Raw genomic sequence first — 16,201 nt, forward strand, 5'->3', positions numbered from 1 at the left:
TTGCATCTATCATTAATTGTCGCATGTTATTTGTATCTTGGTCCACGCCTATCGTTTGAGGGTATACGACAACGCTATCGTTATCATACTCTTCGTTGTCTAGAGAATCGTTGTTACCACTAATTGTTTGTTTTGGTGCATAAACTAAATCACAAGGCATCTTACTTCTCTTTTTATTTGCTTGCATGGATGCATCATTCATGCATTTCTAAATTTCATGATTAACCATAAAAATAATACCTACATTCTCAAGCATAGTTCTTAAAGTCTAACAAATTGTACCTCATTATCAATGAATCTATAGTTAAATCATTAATTGTATTCAAATGTTGGATGTTATTTGCATGATTGCACTAAACATCAATAACATTGGTTTGTTCAAGCACCTTCACATTCTCTGCAGACATCATTTAATCATGTACAACATTAATTGTTTGTGCAAGTTGAACATTGTTTGCACGTAAGACATCTATATTTCTAATTGTTTGGGACAACTACATGCCCTCCACATGTATGTTACAAACAATCATATTGACATTTGTTTGAGAGAGATGGATATTCGCCGCATGATTGCCCTTAACATATACACTACAAATTGCCTAAGATAAATGCACATTCTCCACACTAATCCCATAGTTGTTTGAAACAATGCTTCTTCGATGATTATTTCACTTATCAACTGCTTATTGTCTAACTTTGTCATGTCGTATGATAAAAACAATTAAGTAAATATCACCACTATATAAAATAGAATTTACATCATTATCATCTATAACGAGTATCAATCTTTTATGACATTTTACGTCTTCAAAACAACTATATCGAATGCTTAAATATTCTTTGACATATCCAGTTTTATAAGACATTTAGGTCATAAATTTCTTAAAAGTACTAATTTTTGACACTATTATAAATATTCAATAAGGGTTATTAATTATACAATAATGTATTTTAACTCTTTTTTAGGCCATTATGAACCACCGTTCATATAACATATCATGCATCAAATGAAAATAACTTGTAACAAAAGTCCATTCATATAAAATCTCAGGACCCACACAATTTTATTAAAAAACTATATAAATTACTCATTTCAATTCAAGTACCTAGCAAAAAAGACGAGTTGGGTTGGGTACTCTCCAAAAATCATGACCCAAACTCAGCACACATATTACTTGGTTTGGTTGAGGTAGACTTGTATATTATTCAGGTCAGCACTCTCCATGCCCATACCCCATAATTCAGGTTGGGTACATGATACAAATCGAACATGTTGACAGCTGTACTCGACCCCCGACCCAAGTATTTTACAACTATTTTCAGTAAAAATAAATTTCTGAAATTATGCAGGTTTTAATTTGAGATTTTGTTATCGTGACCCCCAAATATTTGTTATATGGGTGGGTTTGGGTAATGCTCTGATGGGTCGGGTACACGACCTGTTGACATCCCTAAAGTATTTTAATGGAAATAGAAGGTTTTGAGTGGTTCATTCATTCTTTGTTTGCTTAGAAAAAGAGGTACCCATCCAATAAATCAATCAACAAGAGAGCCTTCCATCTTGCATTGGCTGTCTGGCCATTGACCCTAATGCAGTGGTTTGATCACAAAATGCATATGGCAGGTTTGCATGCATAGTTCATGAAGCCGTCCAAGGTGGAGTGAAGTTGTTGGAAGGCTGAGGATTCAACAGTGAAAAAGGAAGATGTCTCACTCACCTCTTTCACCAAGGTGAGAAAAACCACTATAGTTGCTTTGAAAGTTTGAATAGGGTTGGTGGCAAGTGGTTGGGCGGGCCTGAACATATACATCATAGTCACACATATTGGTATCAACTATATCTCGGCAAATTTATTTTTTGTGATATTATAGGTTTAGTGATAAATCTTCAGGCTTAAAAAATATAAAAAACAACAAAAAATAAGTAAAACAATATCATGTTTAGACATAATACATAGATAAAAAAACAAGTGAAAAATATAAAAGAAAAATAAAACATATTTAAAATAAAAAAAAATAAAAATAGTAAAACTAATTGACAATATCATGAGAACATCGTGATATTCTCATGATATTATCAATTTGGCGATATTTTCAAAATATCATGATATTTTACCTATATCATCGTTTGTTGATTTTACAGCGATAATATCACAATATTTAAAAAATATCGCCGATACATGTGACTATGATATATATATATATACACACACACACAATTAAGCTCATGGCTTTAACATGAGAGCAGGGCCTAGGCCTAGCAATCAATTGATGGGTCAGGCTATTGACTGGGCCAGCCTAGTCAATGGTCAGTTAGCCCGTCAAACTAAATGGCCGGAACAGGCTGGGACATTACCCACTCATAGTTGTATGTGCCATTTTACATTTTTTTAAAATTTGCATAAGAATATTAAAAATACAACAGTACACCATACCTATATTTCTTTTCGACAAAGAAAGCTTGGGTTAGGCAGACCCCCTATCAGTTAAACAATTGGGATTCGAACTTGCAACGTCCCAACACAAGGTGATGTGCACTAACTGTTCCTGCCAGACAAGCAGAGCCCCCCACCGCCATGACTACAACAGCCACTGAATTTGGAATATTTGACTGTTTGAGTTATCATGGTCAACCTTTTGAAAGAACCAATCTGATGAGGTCCCTATACATTCATCAACTTAATTTTTTATTTCACTGATTTTGGGAAATCATAGAAAACGATGGTTTTAAAGGTCAGTACATGAGAGTGAAATCCTGTCATTGAATCTGATTCTTTTGTATTGAAAACCTCTGAAAATGGTTATTTGTTTCACAATTCCACGATGAATAACCATATTTCTTAATCAATGTTAATTAAAAAGAAAGGAGATTGTTTGCTATACTCGTGGCTTTCAGTAATGAGAGCATCCAATGCGGGAATGCTAAGAAATTAACACCCATGAATCAATCTATAAACATACTGAATCTGATTTTTTATTTACATGTAACTAGATCCTTATATCCATCAAGTTCAGTTATCCGTCGCCTTAGTAGCAAAGCTTAAAACCAAAACCAAAACCAAATCCAACTATTAATCTGATTTCATTTGGCTTATCGAATTCATGAACTAATTGGAGTCGGATATCTGATAAAGTCTGATATATTGACATCCCTAAAATAAAGTATCCAAGCACATCAATCTCTCTCTCTCTCTCCTAATGCCACCAAAGTCACTACCATGGATGGTGCTATCTAGGAGTTCTCTGGTCATCCATAGACGGAAAACAGCTGAAGAAGAAAAAGGCTGAACCCAGTTTTACTGTATGACAAAAATATCGCATTTTCCTAAATGCCCTATAATTTTTTAAATTCATCCCATGTCTAAATTTGTAAATTTTTGGCTGTAAAAGGTCCTTCTTACCTTTTGCATATGGGAACCACAAATATCGCAAGATTTCTGAAAATTTCGCGATAATATCGTGAGAAATTGCCTGATAAAACAACAATTTCTCATGAGATTTTCAAAATATCACAAGATTTATGAAAAAACATAAATAGCGTGATTTAAATGCGATATTTATGTTTTAAATGGCTATTTATTGCAAAAAATCTTATATTTTTATTTTTAAAATATTTTTTTAATATTTTCTTATAAAAATATTTTTTTATAAATTTTAATTGTTTTTTTATTGCCAAGATTTTGCCAAAAAAATGTGAGATTTATGGATTTTTTTCAATTTCTCTTAAGTTTTTGAAAAACAAGAAATTGCCGATAAAAACTTTTGTCATTATGATGGGAACTTCCTTCCAAATATCCAAATATGCAAATTTCCTCCCACATGCTAATATGCTAATTTACTCTCCAATATAAAAAGTTTCTCCTAAATATGTAAATTCCTTCTTAAAAATTTTAGCATGACTTTTGAAGCATCACTAAAGGCTTTAGTGATACTTTTAATGCGTTGCTATATTTGTACATAAAAGATAAGTCTTTGGTGTGAATGTGCATATGATATCAACTAGTTGAAACAAAACAATATCGTATGCTTGTGTTTTTTTAAGTGAATTTAACCTTATAGATATGATTTACTCGGTCAGTTCAGTCCTTTTGAATCACCAAAATGAATCTGGTGTGCATGCAGGTTCTTATTTTTTTTTTTGTGATTGAAAAAACAATGGTCATAAATGCACTAATTATTTATTATATAAAAAAGTATTTTGTTATAAAAAAACATGATGCGATGGCTGATCTCTAACAAATCAACTATGTAGAACACATCTGCAGGGTCAGATCGAATCAAAACCATTTGCGCCTATGAGTTTCTAACTCATTGATACCCTAGACACATCCTAACCAAAGACTTATTCATACATAAAAGATACATTTGTTAGCTATTTAATTTAAACTAAGTCAGATATAGATTCACTATTAGTCTTTTTTCCATCTGCATCTTTCAACACACAGTTGAAGATATAGTAAAAAAAAAAAAATCTTTCAAAATGAAGCATTCAGTAAAAAAAGAGGAATTAGATGAATACATTATATGAATATATTTTTTAATATCTGGCAGCAAAAGATGTCCAAGACTTGACGTTTGGGTACAACCATTGATCACCGTATCTCTGCCTATCATAAAGTGTCAAAATAAAATTTCAACAGTTGAAAAGGGGGAAAGGCTGCTTTCCCTCCACTCCCATTCGAAGCCCTAAGCAGAGTGAAGAAAGCAGAGCAGAAGCCTTACGGTCCCTATGGCAGATCCGACGAGGAAGTTGGGAATCAACGATGTGATCTCCTTCGCCGACGACCTCATTGGCGTCCTCAAGGCCCGGAGGGACGCCGACGCCCTCTCCCGCTTCTTCGAGTCCGCCGGAGACCTCCGAACCTCCTGCGACAGGGACGACTCCGACTCCCGAACCTCCATCGAAGGTCGGGACTCCCCTCCTTAGAAACTTTATTTTTTCCCTTTTCTCCTTATTCTTTTCGGTCTGCGACGGTAAAAACCATTTCCGATGTGTGTATGTGTTGCTTGTGATGTTAATTTGCTTTGGTGGTTATGTGCTTCGATGCCACGGTGTGGGGCTTTTCGAGCCCTTGATTTGCTCTTGTGTCGTGTGCTTGGATTTCCGCGGTTGGTAGAGGCTTGAATCCCTCATTTGCTTCTCTGGTATGTGCTTTTCGCATGGTAGAGCTTTGATTTTTGTGCGATTCGATCTTGCGTTGTAGAGCTTTGAGTCATTTTTGCTTTTGTAGTTGCCTGCTATGATTACGCGTTGTGGAGGTTTGAGAATATGTCGTTTGCTTTGTAGTTGTGAGCTTCGATTTCGCGTTACGGCCGAATCCTTTGTCTGCTTTAGAGTCGTGTGCTTCGATTTCATGTTGCAGAGGTCTGAGATTTTTAATCCTTCATTTGCTCGTAGTTGTGTGCTTGGGGTTCGCTTTGTAAAGGTCTGAATCCTTTGTTTGTTTTTTAGTTACGTGTTTTGATTTCGCGTTGTAGAGGATCGAATTCTTTGATTTGATTTGTTGTTATTGTTTCATTTGCACGTGAGTCGTATTTCTAATACTGAGGTTTACCTATGTCCATTTTTGCATGCGTGGTTGGGTGAATTAGAATGTCATTTGGTTTTTGCTTGTGTTTCAATATCATGTTGCATAGGTCTGAATCTGCTTCACACCCTTGCTTGGTGGCTGGGTTTTGGACACCTGTTCTCCCGAGGAACTTTCTAAGTTAAGGTGGTTGCTCCTAGGAATCAGTTTAGGATATGTTCTTTGATGCCAAAGAAGTGTGCATGATAGCGATCAAAAAGTACATTTTGGATTTAGACTATCAACAGTTTGGGTGATTAGAAAATTATGGGTTTGGATTCGTTGTTAACTTCTGACTCGGTTTCCTTTCTGTTCTCGCAAGAATCTTTTGGTGAAAAGTTGTAAGATGGCCTGTTGATGTGCCCAGAGGTACAAGACTTGCATTGGCTTCACATTGATTTCATGTTTCAGCTGCTGGAAAGTCCTAATTTTGGATTACATGTAGGCATGCTCTAAAATTTCTGAATCTTGATCTGTGCAGATTCTTCCAGGCTATTCTCTTTGGTTGTCATCAGTAGCTTAATGTGTTTCTCCTCCAAGAACTCACATTGCAGGAAGCAACCAAATGTCAATCTGCGATTTTGTCGAGTTCAAATAGTGTGGTCGTTAAACTATTGATCTCATATGTGGCATTGCCTTCTTTGGAAGTTATTTTATGGTTCCAATTTAAATGGTCTGGATTCAGTTCAGATATAACCTAGTCTGGTATAAAAGTATTCAGGATAATTGGATTCATGTTGAGTGGGGGTCAAGATGGGAAACCATTTACTAGATGAGAATCTGCTTCGATTTCCTTACTCGATCTAAGCTCACATATTGTGGTATAAAAGTGTCCAACATAATTGGATTCACATTGAATGGGGGTCAAGGTGGGAGACCACTTACGAGATGAGAATCTGCAAATCTTTATGGAATTCAGAACTTCTCTGGCTTTTTATCAAGTTCAGTTTTATAACCTGCATGATACTCATCTTTGTCCAATGGGATGTTGTGCTAAATAGATCTAGTCAAGTTGAATATCAAACTTGCTCCTGTATGATGTCCCTAGTTCTACAAGTACTTACATTGATGCCTTTTTTCTCTTCCTTTTCAAATAAAAAGCAGAACAGTTCTCAGTTATTGTTAATAAGTATAATGCAGATGATGCAAAGTTCCTTAATTTTTTAAAATATGACACTAAATCAAGCAGCACTCTCATGCTCATTGGACAGTCTACCGCATATACGGGTACTACATTCATGAGAAAGAAATGGACGACTGCAGTCAAAACAAAGAAACACTGCATCATCAGAATGTACGGAAATTGCTCCATTCTTCGCAAAGAAATGCATGATTTTGTTGTTATTTTATGTTTGAAATGCCATTTGTTAACCTGAATATGGTGGTTAAAAGTGCATTCTTAGTTATTTAATATATCATTTTAACAAACAGGAGCTTGTTATTCCATAACATTTGTAATCCATGTTTTCTCTTTTCACATTCTGAAATTCTGGTGTCCATCATTAAATTCTGTTGCAGATATTAAAGAAAAGATTAACACATGCAAACTAAAGATCGAGGAGGGGCAGAAAGAAACCATCCCTGAGGAAGAACTACAGTGCCTTCAGAACGAGCTAGAGTGTGAAATTCAAAAGGAGCAACAATTACGCCAAGAGCTAAGATAAGTACTGATGATACTTTTGCAATGCATTTGTGACATCATTGTCTCTTGATTTTGATCTATTTCTAATAAATCTTGTTCCATCTACACATTAATTATGGAGCAGATGGATGATTTGGAAAGGAAAAGAGTCCATATTGTGGAACACAAGAAAGATTTGACGAGTGTGAAGAAGGAAGAATCCCGAGCCCAGTAAGCATTTAGAGAAGCAGGCATTTTTTTGTTACTAATTTGGTTTCTCATTTCCTTTCTTGGATTGAGCAAGTTTCTTTATTACTGCACCAAATCAAACTACAGAGGCATATTCCCCTTTCTCATTTACTTGAAACTGATAAAGGCTACTTCTGGAGCTTGTATCCCACCAATGAATCTATTTTCTTGCCTTTTGATTATGACCAGGTTCCCTACCAAATTAAAATCCATGCCAGTTGGTCATATGGCAGCTCCTGCTCATGCACCTGCATGTTATTTCAATGGCATGAATTATCTAATCATGTTGTATCCTATGTCTATTTGGGCTGCTACACAGTCTTATGGATATTTGGTCTCATTTCAATTTGGGTGATTAATGCCTTTTTAAAAGATGAATCAACAGATCATAGGATGTAATTCTGTCTCATAGTTTCATCGGAAGTGACTTGGTGAATTCTTCTGTTTTGATTTCTTTCATGTATCAGTTTTCTGACATATAATTTACTAAGATTTGCATCTAGTGCGTGCACACACACACATATGGGGATGTAGATGTACATGCATGCATTTGCTGTAAATAAGAGGGCATAACTTCATATTCATGCACACACATACATAAGCAAACACACACACACACACACGTACACACATGCACATGCACAAGCACAATGCATATCTGGTTTCAGGGCCTTCACTGGGATTAAGGGGTTATTTGTTGCGTTAAGGTGCTGGGCTTTGGCAACTTGGTGAAGTTCTGTGTAGGATGAAGTCATTATTCACAGATAGGATGATGTGGTTATAGTTGTCAAAGTCCATGAGCTGTCCGGTTTTCTTCAGATTTGGGCATTCCTGAGTCACTTGGGTCTATAGTAGTTCGTTGACTGATGTTTCACATCCTGAAACAAGTTATATATTTGCAGCATAATTTGTTTAATTGTTGTCAACTCCATAGCAATTACTGTTTTACTGATTCTTTACTCAGAAATTTTGCTAATGGTTTGGTACAATGTATTTTTTCTTTTTCCCTTTTTTCTCAATTGAAGGAGTGAGATTTCAATGTATGCTTCTGTCACGAAGGTTATACCACATATGGATGATAAAACAGAGATTTCTGGCTGTATCCTTTTTATTGTTAATCTTGCGTGATTCTCTCCATTGTTCCTGTAAAATCTTCCTATTATTTCTTTTGCTTTTGAAGCAAAAGCTCTTTCTTAAGGTTGTCTGCTTCACAGACTAACTGGATATGGTGCCAAAGTTTAAAAGAAGATCAGATATGCAGGGCCTCACTTAGACTGGTCTTGGTCACTAATCACTATGCATTTTTGTGGGTTGCCCCCTAATTCATTTGGAGTCTTGAGACTCATCTGACTGTAGACTTGTTTTTTTTGTACCGAGCTCAAGCCCCTCAAATTGATTGTCTCTTGCTTTTGTTTTGTGCTTCTTTAACTAATGCTTTAGATATAGTTGACCGAGACAAAAAGAAAGTTGAGAACTTCAATTTCGACCTTTCAAAGTCGTCCACTTTTGAGATTTGCAATTCCCTCTGGAAGATGGGAGATCTCTGAAGACCACTTGTTACAGTAAACTGTCTTGAATTCATGTGTACCCCTCTTCTCTGCTTCTTCACTCACTAGTTACTGAGGTTTTGGAGACAGAGCTAGTGCAGGTGACCCAACATTTAGGTTGTCATGCCAACACCTGAGTTGTTACGGCATCTTTGTTACTGCAAGTTGTAAAATTTGCATCACTGTAGTAAAGGAGCTTACTAAGAAGCTGCTTTCTGGAATGCTTAACAATACAGGTTAAGAGTTTGTAGTGTTGGAAATTGTAATAAACTGTGGCTGTCATAGAAGCTGGATTCTTTGATGCTTGTATTTAGTGAACCAGATCCAACTGTGCTTTAAGTTGCATTGGAATGCTGAAAATTTATTAGTGTAAATATATGTTGATTTTATAATGATACAAACTTTAGTAAATAACAATTCTTTTAGTATAAAAAATAACATGAAAGTTCATTCATAGTGAGAAAGTTTTTCGTTTTTAACAGTGAGTTGGGAAGGGTGAAGTAAGGATGTAGTTTCACATTTATGAAGTGAATTTTTAGAAAAGCGATAGGTAGCCTAAACCCCTTTTGAATTGAATTGTAAGGAAGCTTAGGGGAGGACTCCAATTGAGTTTTTTTTTTTAAATATTTTATTCCCTTTTTAAAAAATATTTAAAAAATAAGCAGAATCAGCTCCTTTTGAATTGAATTTTGGGCTATTCGATACGAATACTATGGTCAAGACGCATTGTCAATACAACCTGGTGCATGGTCCCAGCCATTGGTGATCAGTGTCCCCGGAAAGATGTTCTGACTGATTCTCGATTACCGTGCTGCCTGGTTTGCGTTGCTCGGCCAAAAGAAGAAGAAATGTGCTGTGGTGGGAGCGTCCTTACTTCACTTAAGTGGTAGCAGACCTCTTGTCTTCTGTGATAGAGCAACCAACCTAGTCTAGTGAGCCCAGAAGGCGGGTCCCTTTTTACAGTTTTGCTGGATGGTGGTTATTATGTAGGGTTGATATGCATTTGAGCCAACAATGTAGGCCAGTTTGATAATCTTGGCAAGCAGGGACCAAGGTCAGGTTGACCTGGTATGCAGATCAGCTGTGCTCTGAATAGAATTGAGTGCCGTACCAAGAGGATCCCCGGCATCCAGATCCGAACCCACCTGGGCTAGATATGTAACTGCTAGACCAGCGCAATAACCAAGTCGGATACTTGACCTGCTTTCTATGGAAGAGTAGGACCAAGTCCGAGCTCAGCTCATATGAGATCAACCATACGGTGCAAACATTTTTCCATCATTTTAATTGTGTGTGTGTAATCTCTCTCATTCATGCATTTTCAAGTAGATCAAACTGTATGAATAGATTTAGCATGGTTGATTCAGTATAAATCACATTTTTCAATCTAATAAATTCAATATGAAAAGCCTTCTTATGAATATAATTTAGTGCAGTCTAGATCATCAATTTTTATCTTTATTTAAATTATTAAATTTATTAATTTAAAGCATGTTCATAAGTAATGAACCATGATAAATCCATCCATGCAATCGAATTTACTTGAAACGAATCTACATTGAGATTACTCATCAATACCAAATTTAAGACTTGCACTAGCATGTGCTTGCATACACATGAACTCAGGAATAAAACTTCTCAAGATCACAAGCTCAAAACTTCAAGTGTCAAAGAGTCCCAATTTCATGCTCTTTTAGACATTTTGGAAATGCTGCAAACATCCACCAATTCATTCGAGAGAGCTTAAACTTGGCAGAAAATTGAAACATCTCTCTCTCTCTCTTATAGTGGTCATTCTGGAAAGTTACCATTAAAATTTACCAAAATTTCAACCTTCTAAAAATTGTATTTTTAAGTTAAAAAAATGACCTAGGGATCAATTCCTATGTATATGATTTACATAGATTGTTTGCTCAAGAGCATGTTTCAGATCGTCCAATTGCATTGTGTAAGGATATATATACTTTAAGACCTTCAAAATCAACAATCTAGAATAAGTTTGAATTTTATCATTAAAAATTTCGGCCTTCACCTCAAAAAATCATTCGACCCAATGCGTGTTTCCAGATAAAAGAATTATGTTAGACATATGCACAAGCCCTAAATAGTCTAATCTTTTAAACCATCCTGAAGGATTCAAAGGGAAAATTTGAGGTATTGCTTGCTCTAAACTCATACAAGCATTCACTTAATAGGAAACATGCATTAGATCAGGTACCTTTATTTTTAGATGTGTTTTGATAGTGATAAAGATTTTTTAAAAATAAGCTTGCAACACTATGTTGATTGTGATGGACGCCAACATCAGCTCGACTTCATCGTCATTTGCCTCCATTTGCCTCCATATATGGCATGGTTTTCATCCCTGCACCTCCATCTATGCTTAGTAATGTTCACTATTATCTGGCCATTAAATTGACCTCAGAAAATTATGACCTCAGAAAATTATCATCTTTCGGAGTCACAATTTATACCTATTTTGCATACCTACAAACTCATGGGGTATGTTGAGAGCAGTAAGCTTGCACCCATGAAATTTGTTGGAGATTCTATAGTTTTGAATCCAGCCTATTTCGAAAATATGACCATCTTAAGTTAGATCATATCATCATTATCTGAGTCAATTCATACTCAGATAGTTGGGTTACACTCCGCACATGACGTATGGTTTGCTTTAAAGTGATCGTATGCTGCCCAAACAAGAAATCATATACTGCAACTCAAGTATTAGTTGCAAGATCTTAAGAAAGAAAATAGAATAATAGATGAGTATTTCTAACAGACTCGAACTAGCATTGACTTATAAACCTATTGATGGAGAAAGATATGATTCTTCAAATACTAAGCGGTCTTCAAAGTGAGTACATGGCATTTAAGACCATAAAAACCAGAAAAGAACCTATCACTTTGGATGAGTTGCATAGAATGTTACTGGTTCGTGAAGCCCGAATCAAAGATACAAATAACACTACCATGGAGGCGATTGTCCCTGCCGCCAACATTTTTTCTAGACAATCTGGGTGAGGTAAGGGAAATTGTGGATATAATAGAGGTCGAGGCAGGACATGTGCAGATTCAATAATCATAGTGATAAACCCAAGGTTGTGTGCCAGTATTGTGAAAAGCTTGGACACAACTCGCCAGTGTCATCATATCTCAAATATGGCACAAGAAATGTCATCCTAAGCTGCTCTCCCACAGCATTGCATGTTGCACCCCATTTTAATGCTTTAGTATACAGTGAGGAAGGATGATATCTTCATATGGGAGACCCTTATCATGTCACCAATGATATCAACAACTTATCCATCCACAACAAATATCATGGAACTGATTCAATAGAGATTGGTGATAGTTTAGGTTTGGAAAACCAATCATATTGGTTTCTGAAAATTTCATCATTTGATTTTAAAGGATATCCTACATTAACCAAATATTACTAAAAAGTTATTATCGGTTCAAAGATTCTGCAAGGATAATGATATCTACTTTGAATTTCATAGCAATCGTTGTTGTGTAAAGGATTGTTGCATAAGGAATTGCCTCCTTCAAGGAACAAGTAAGAGGATCTTTATCAATTCCATATGAAAGCCACCCATAAGGAGGCCTTTGTTGGAGAAAATATATCATTTGGATAGTGGCACATGAGGCTTGGTCATCCTGCATTATATATAGTGCAACAACTAATAAATAAATTTTAGTTACTACATGAGAAAATGTTTAATAAAATCGTGTGTGAACCATGTTTGAAAGAGAAAATCGTGTGTGAACCAACTTTATCTTGCTCATGAACTTTTTGAAGAAAATAGTTGCATTGTCATCTTGTGGTTGCTCAGGCTACGCTCCACCAAAAGTACACTTAATATATCCAATATGAAATATATGTCATGTGTGGGCGACAATATACTTTAGACCTTCATGCCTATATGAGATAATTGTAAATGGTAATCTCTCTTTATAATAATCAAATACAACATACTCTTCCTTCATATGCTCAAAAAATCATGTACATGAATCATTTAACTTCTTATCCACAACTGCAAAAGCTAATGAAAATATCTTAACACAATGATCAATATTATGGGTTGACGACAATATACCTATGTATCTTTTTTTAGGAATGTTCTATCTACTATAAGAACTAGAGGCCATCATTTAAAAAACCCATCAATGTATGGACAAAAGGATAAGAACACATACTTAAATTGATCTTTTCGATATGTATGAATGTACCCTAGTGATCCACGATTAACTTTCATGAAATGATCTAAATAGGCAGGAAGCATCCTAAATGACTTTTCGAATAAACAATATAGTACAATACTTGTCTATTCCTACCCACACCATACTTGTTTATCAGTAATCTCTACACCTTCTTCGCAACTGATGTCATTCATGATTTCTCTTGGAGTAATCTTCAGGTTATCGTGCATGTGTTTATCAATAATACATGAAATTCACTTGGATGCCATTTTTTCTACTATAAGGTTGCCCAATGATCCACCACATGTATGCCTACTTTCATACTTCATCCCTCAACAGAATGTTGTTTTGTGTATCGTTATGTAATGAATCTCTTTGAGGCAATCAACCATAGTCTGGAGTTTCTTTCTCGTGCAAATGACAGTGACTTATTACAGCTCTTTACGAATTTTGATTTATAGTTATTTCTGATCACATGATCCTTAAAAAATTTGTGACAATGTTGAAGATCATTAAATCTTTTACCAAAAACAATTTCTAAATTATTTGAGCTTGTTGTTAGCTCCTGAAAATGTTTACAATCATTAAGTTTTTTTGTTACGCAACTCATTATACAATTGAGATGCCTTCACTTTGATGTTTTTCAATTGTTCTTCATTATATGAAAATTCATTGAACGAGAACCTGTTTAACTATGTCTCATTAATGCAAAAACAAAAAATAGTTCTACCACCCAACTAATGCTTATATAACTTATACAACATACCAATGATTAAACTTTCCAATTGCCATTTGTGTATCATTTTCACCCATCATTATTTGTCTAATGTTATTAATGTCTTGGTCATGTCCTATCATTTTTCAGTACGGCTAAGTAGACATGTATAATCATCATAATTATTAATATCATCTGATTATTTACTATCTACGTCATCGCTACAACTAATATTTAACTTTTTTTATTGTATAAATTAAATCAAAATTCATCGTATATATCGCTTCATTTGCTTTAATGCATATAACATTCATGTATTTTCAACTTTCAAGATTAACCATACAAATATAACATCATCACACCTACATCTCAAGCATAAATTACAAAATCCAACATCTTGTATATACCTCTGTTATCTTTCTTGAAAGGCTGAATGTCATCCACATTACTGCAACCAACATCAATTGTTCATGAAAGTTTTTATTGCTGGCATATTAAAAATCTATATCCCCAATCATTTCAGCCAACTACATGCACTTTGCGTGCCTGAACTCAATGTTTGGGATATTGATATCATTAACTATTTAGAACTGTCGAATGTTTGCCAAAGGACTGAACTCTATCGATGGTGCCTAAGATAGATGGATATTTTTTAGAAGATTCCTGTCATTTCATTTGCAAGCTATAACTTGTTCTTTAGCTTTGCAGGTAACTAAGTAAACGTCACCACCAAATAACATCAATTTTACATCATCATCATCATCATCAAATACAACCATCGATATATGTTGACATTATTGGTTCAGAGAAAAATTATATCAGAAGATCATTGACTCTTTCACATATCTGATTTTACGAGACATGAAAGTCATAATTTTCTTATAACTACTATTTTTAAAGACGATTATAGAACTCCAAATAGGATGGCAAGTGTTACGGTAGTATACTCTAACCATTTCAGAGTTTATTACTAACTGCATGCATTAACCATAAAATATATCATTCATCTAATTAAAATAACATGTGAAAAATCATCCATATACATTTTATACATTCAATTAACATAATTACCAACAACAATCGCTCTAAAAACCCTTATTCAATGCTTATGTAATAATAAACCCTAAATGATATACAAATATTAAATAAAACACAAGAAAACAAACCACAACCAAACACAAATACACATGGGCTATTAAATGATCACCTTTCGACCTAACCTAGGAAGTCTGCGAATGATATCGAAACCTTGTCGGAATGCAACAAAAATATTTTACAAGAATCGCCACAATTTTACGAGAATCACTACAAGGGAAGAAAAAAAATATTGAGAGTTCTAAAGAAAAAAGGGTTAGGGTTCATATAGAAACAAATGATGAAAAAATATGAACAAAAATCACTCTGTATATGATTCAACAAGCATGCAAATGTAAGAAAATTTGAATATCAAAAATTTAAGTGAAGCATCCCTTATTTGCGAATCTTCTTGGGTTGCTTAATTGAAATATGTATATTATTTTTAAACAAATTTTGAACTATATATGCAAAAATATTGAAATATTTATAAAGTTTCTACATGTTTTAATTATCGAAAATTCACATATTTTGGTTATGCAAACTTCGTATAATATATGCGAATTTAGTGAAATATTTGCGAACATCAATAAGTTTGAGTTACAAGAAGTTCACAACTATAGTTATGTAAACTTCAGGTAGTCCAAAAAATAAAAAATAGTATGAATTTACCTTTGAAGTGCGATAAAAAAAAAAATCTATCTACAAAAAAAGTTTGTCCTCAACCGCTCTTTAGATTAAAGCAATCTTTGTGTCATTGGAAAGCTAACGCATCGATATGTTCGTCATTTTTATTGTTTTTTAAAATTTTTGACGCAGATGCCCCAAAAACAACATAGAATAACCAAACTAGGCGCACCTGCGTCTATTCATCTCATTTTTTCGAAACACTATCAAAATTGTATCTCAACGCCTGTTTGTCATATTCAGTCTGAAAGGTATTTATCTAGCTTTTTTTTCTAGAATTCCTTAATGTTTGGGTCAAAAATCAATAATAGTCTGTCACAGTGAAAATTCACATGTCCTCAAAAGGTCCTCATATGCTGAAGTTAAAATGCTCATTTTAATACCCAACATTTGTAATTTTTGGATATCCAAAAGAACTTGGCAAATTGTAAAGTTTTATAAAAAAACACATCATTTTTGTCGTACATTACAGTCATTTTCCATATTTCTAGTGCATGCTAATAGTTCTTTTATTTTTCTGTCCAAGTATCTCTTCCTA

The 16,201-nt window shown here is 34.6% G+C and overlaps 1 protein-coding gene across 1 annotated transcript; it reads left to right on the forward strand.

The window, feature by feature from the left end:
- The first annotated feature begins 4,722 nt into the window (after positions 1-4,722).
- LOC149837081 (kinetochore protein SPC24 homolog) lies at positions 4,723-9,329 on the forward strand. Its single transcript, XM_090007964.1, has 5 exons — positions 4,723-4,907; positions 7,086-7,228; positions 7,334-7,419; positions 8,463-8,536; positions 8,878-9,329. Exons 1-5 carry the CDS (start codon positions 4,730-4,732, stop codon positions 8,982-8,984), a joined length of 588 nt encoding a protein of 195 aa, XP_089864090.1. The 5' UTR covers positions 4,723-4,729; the 3' UTR covers positions 8,985-9,329.
- Positions 9,330-16,201: the final 6,872 nt, after the last annotated feature.

The sequence above is a fragment of the Nuphar pumila genome, chromosome 5 (genome assembly GCF_984573655.1).
Source record: "Nuphar pumila chromosome 5, dmNupPumi1.hap1.1, whole genome shotgun sequence".
Taxonomy (NCBI): Eukaryota; Viridiplantae; Streptophyta; class Magnoliopsida; order Nymphaeales; family Nymphaeaceae; genus Nuphar; species Nuphar pumila.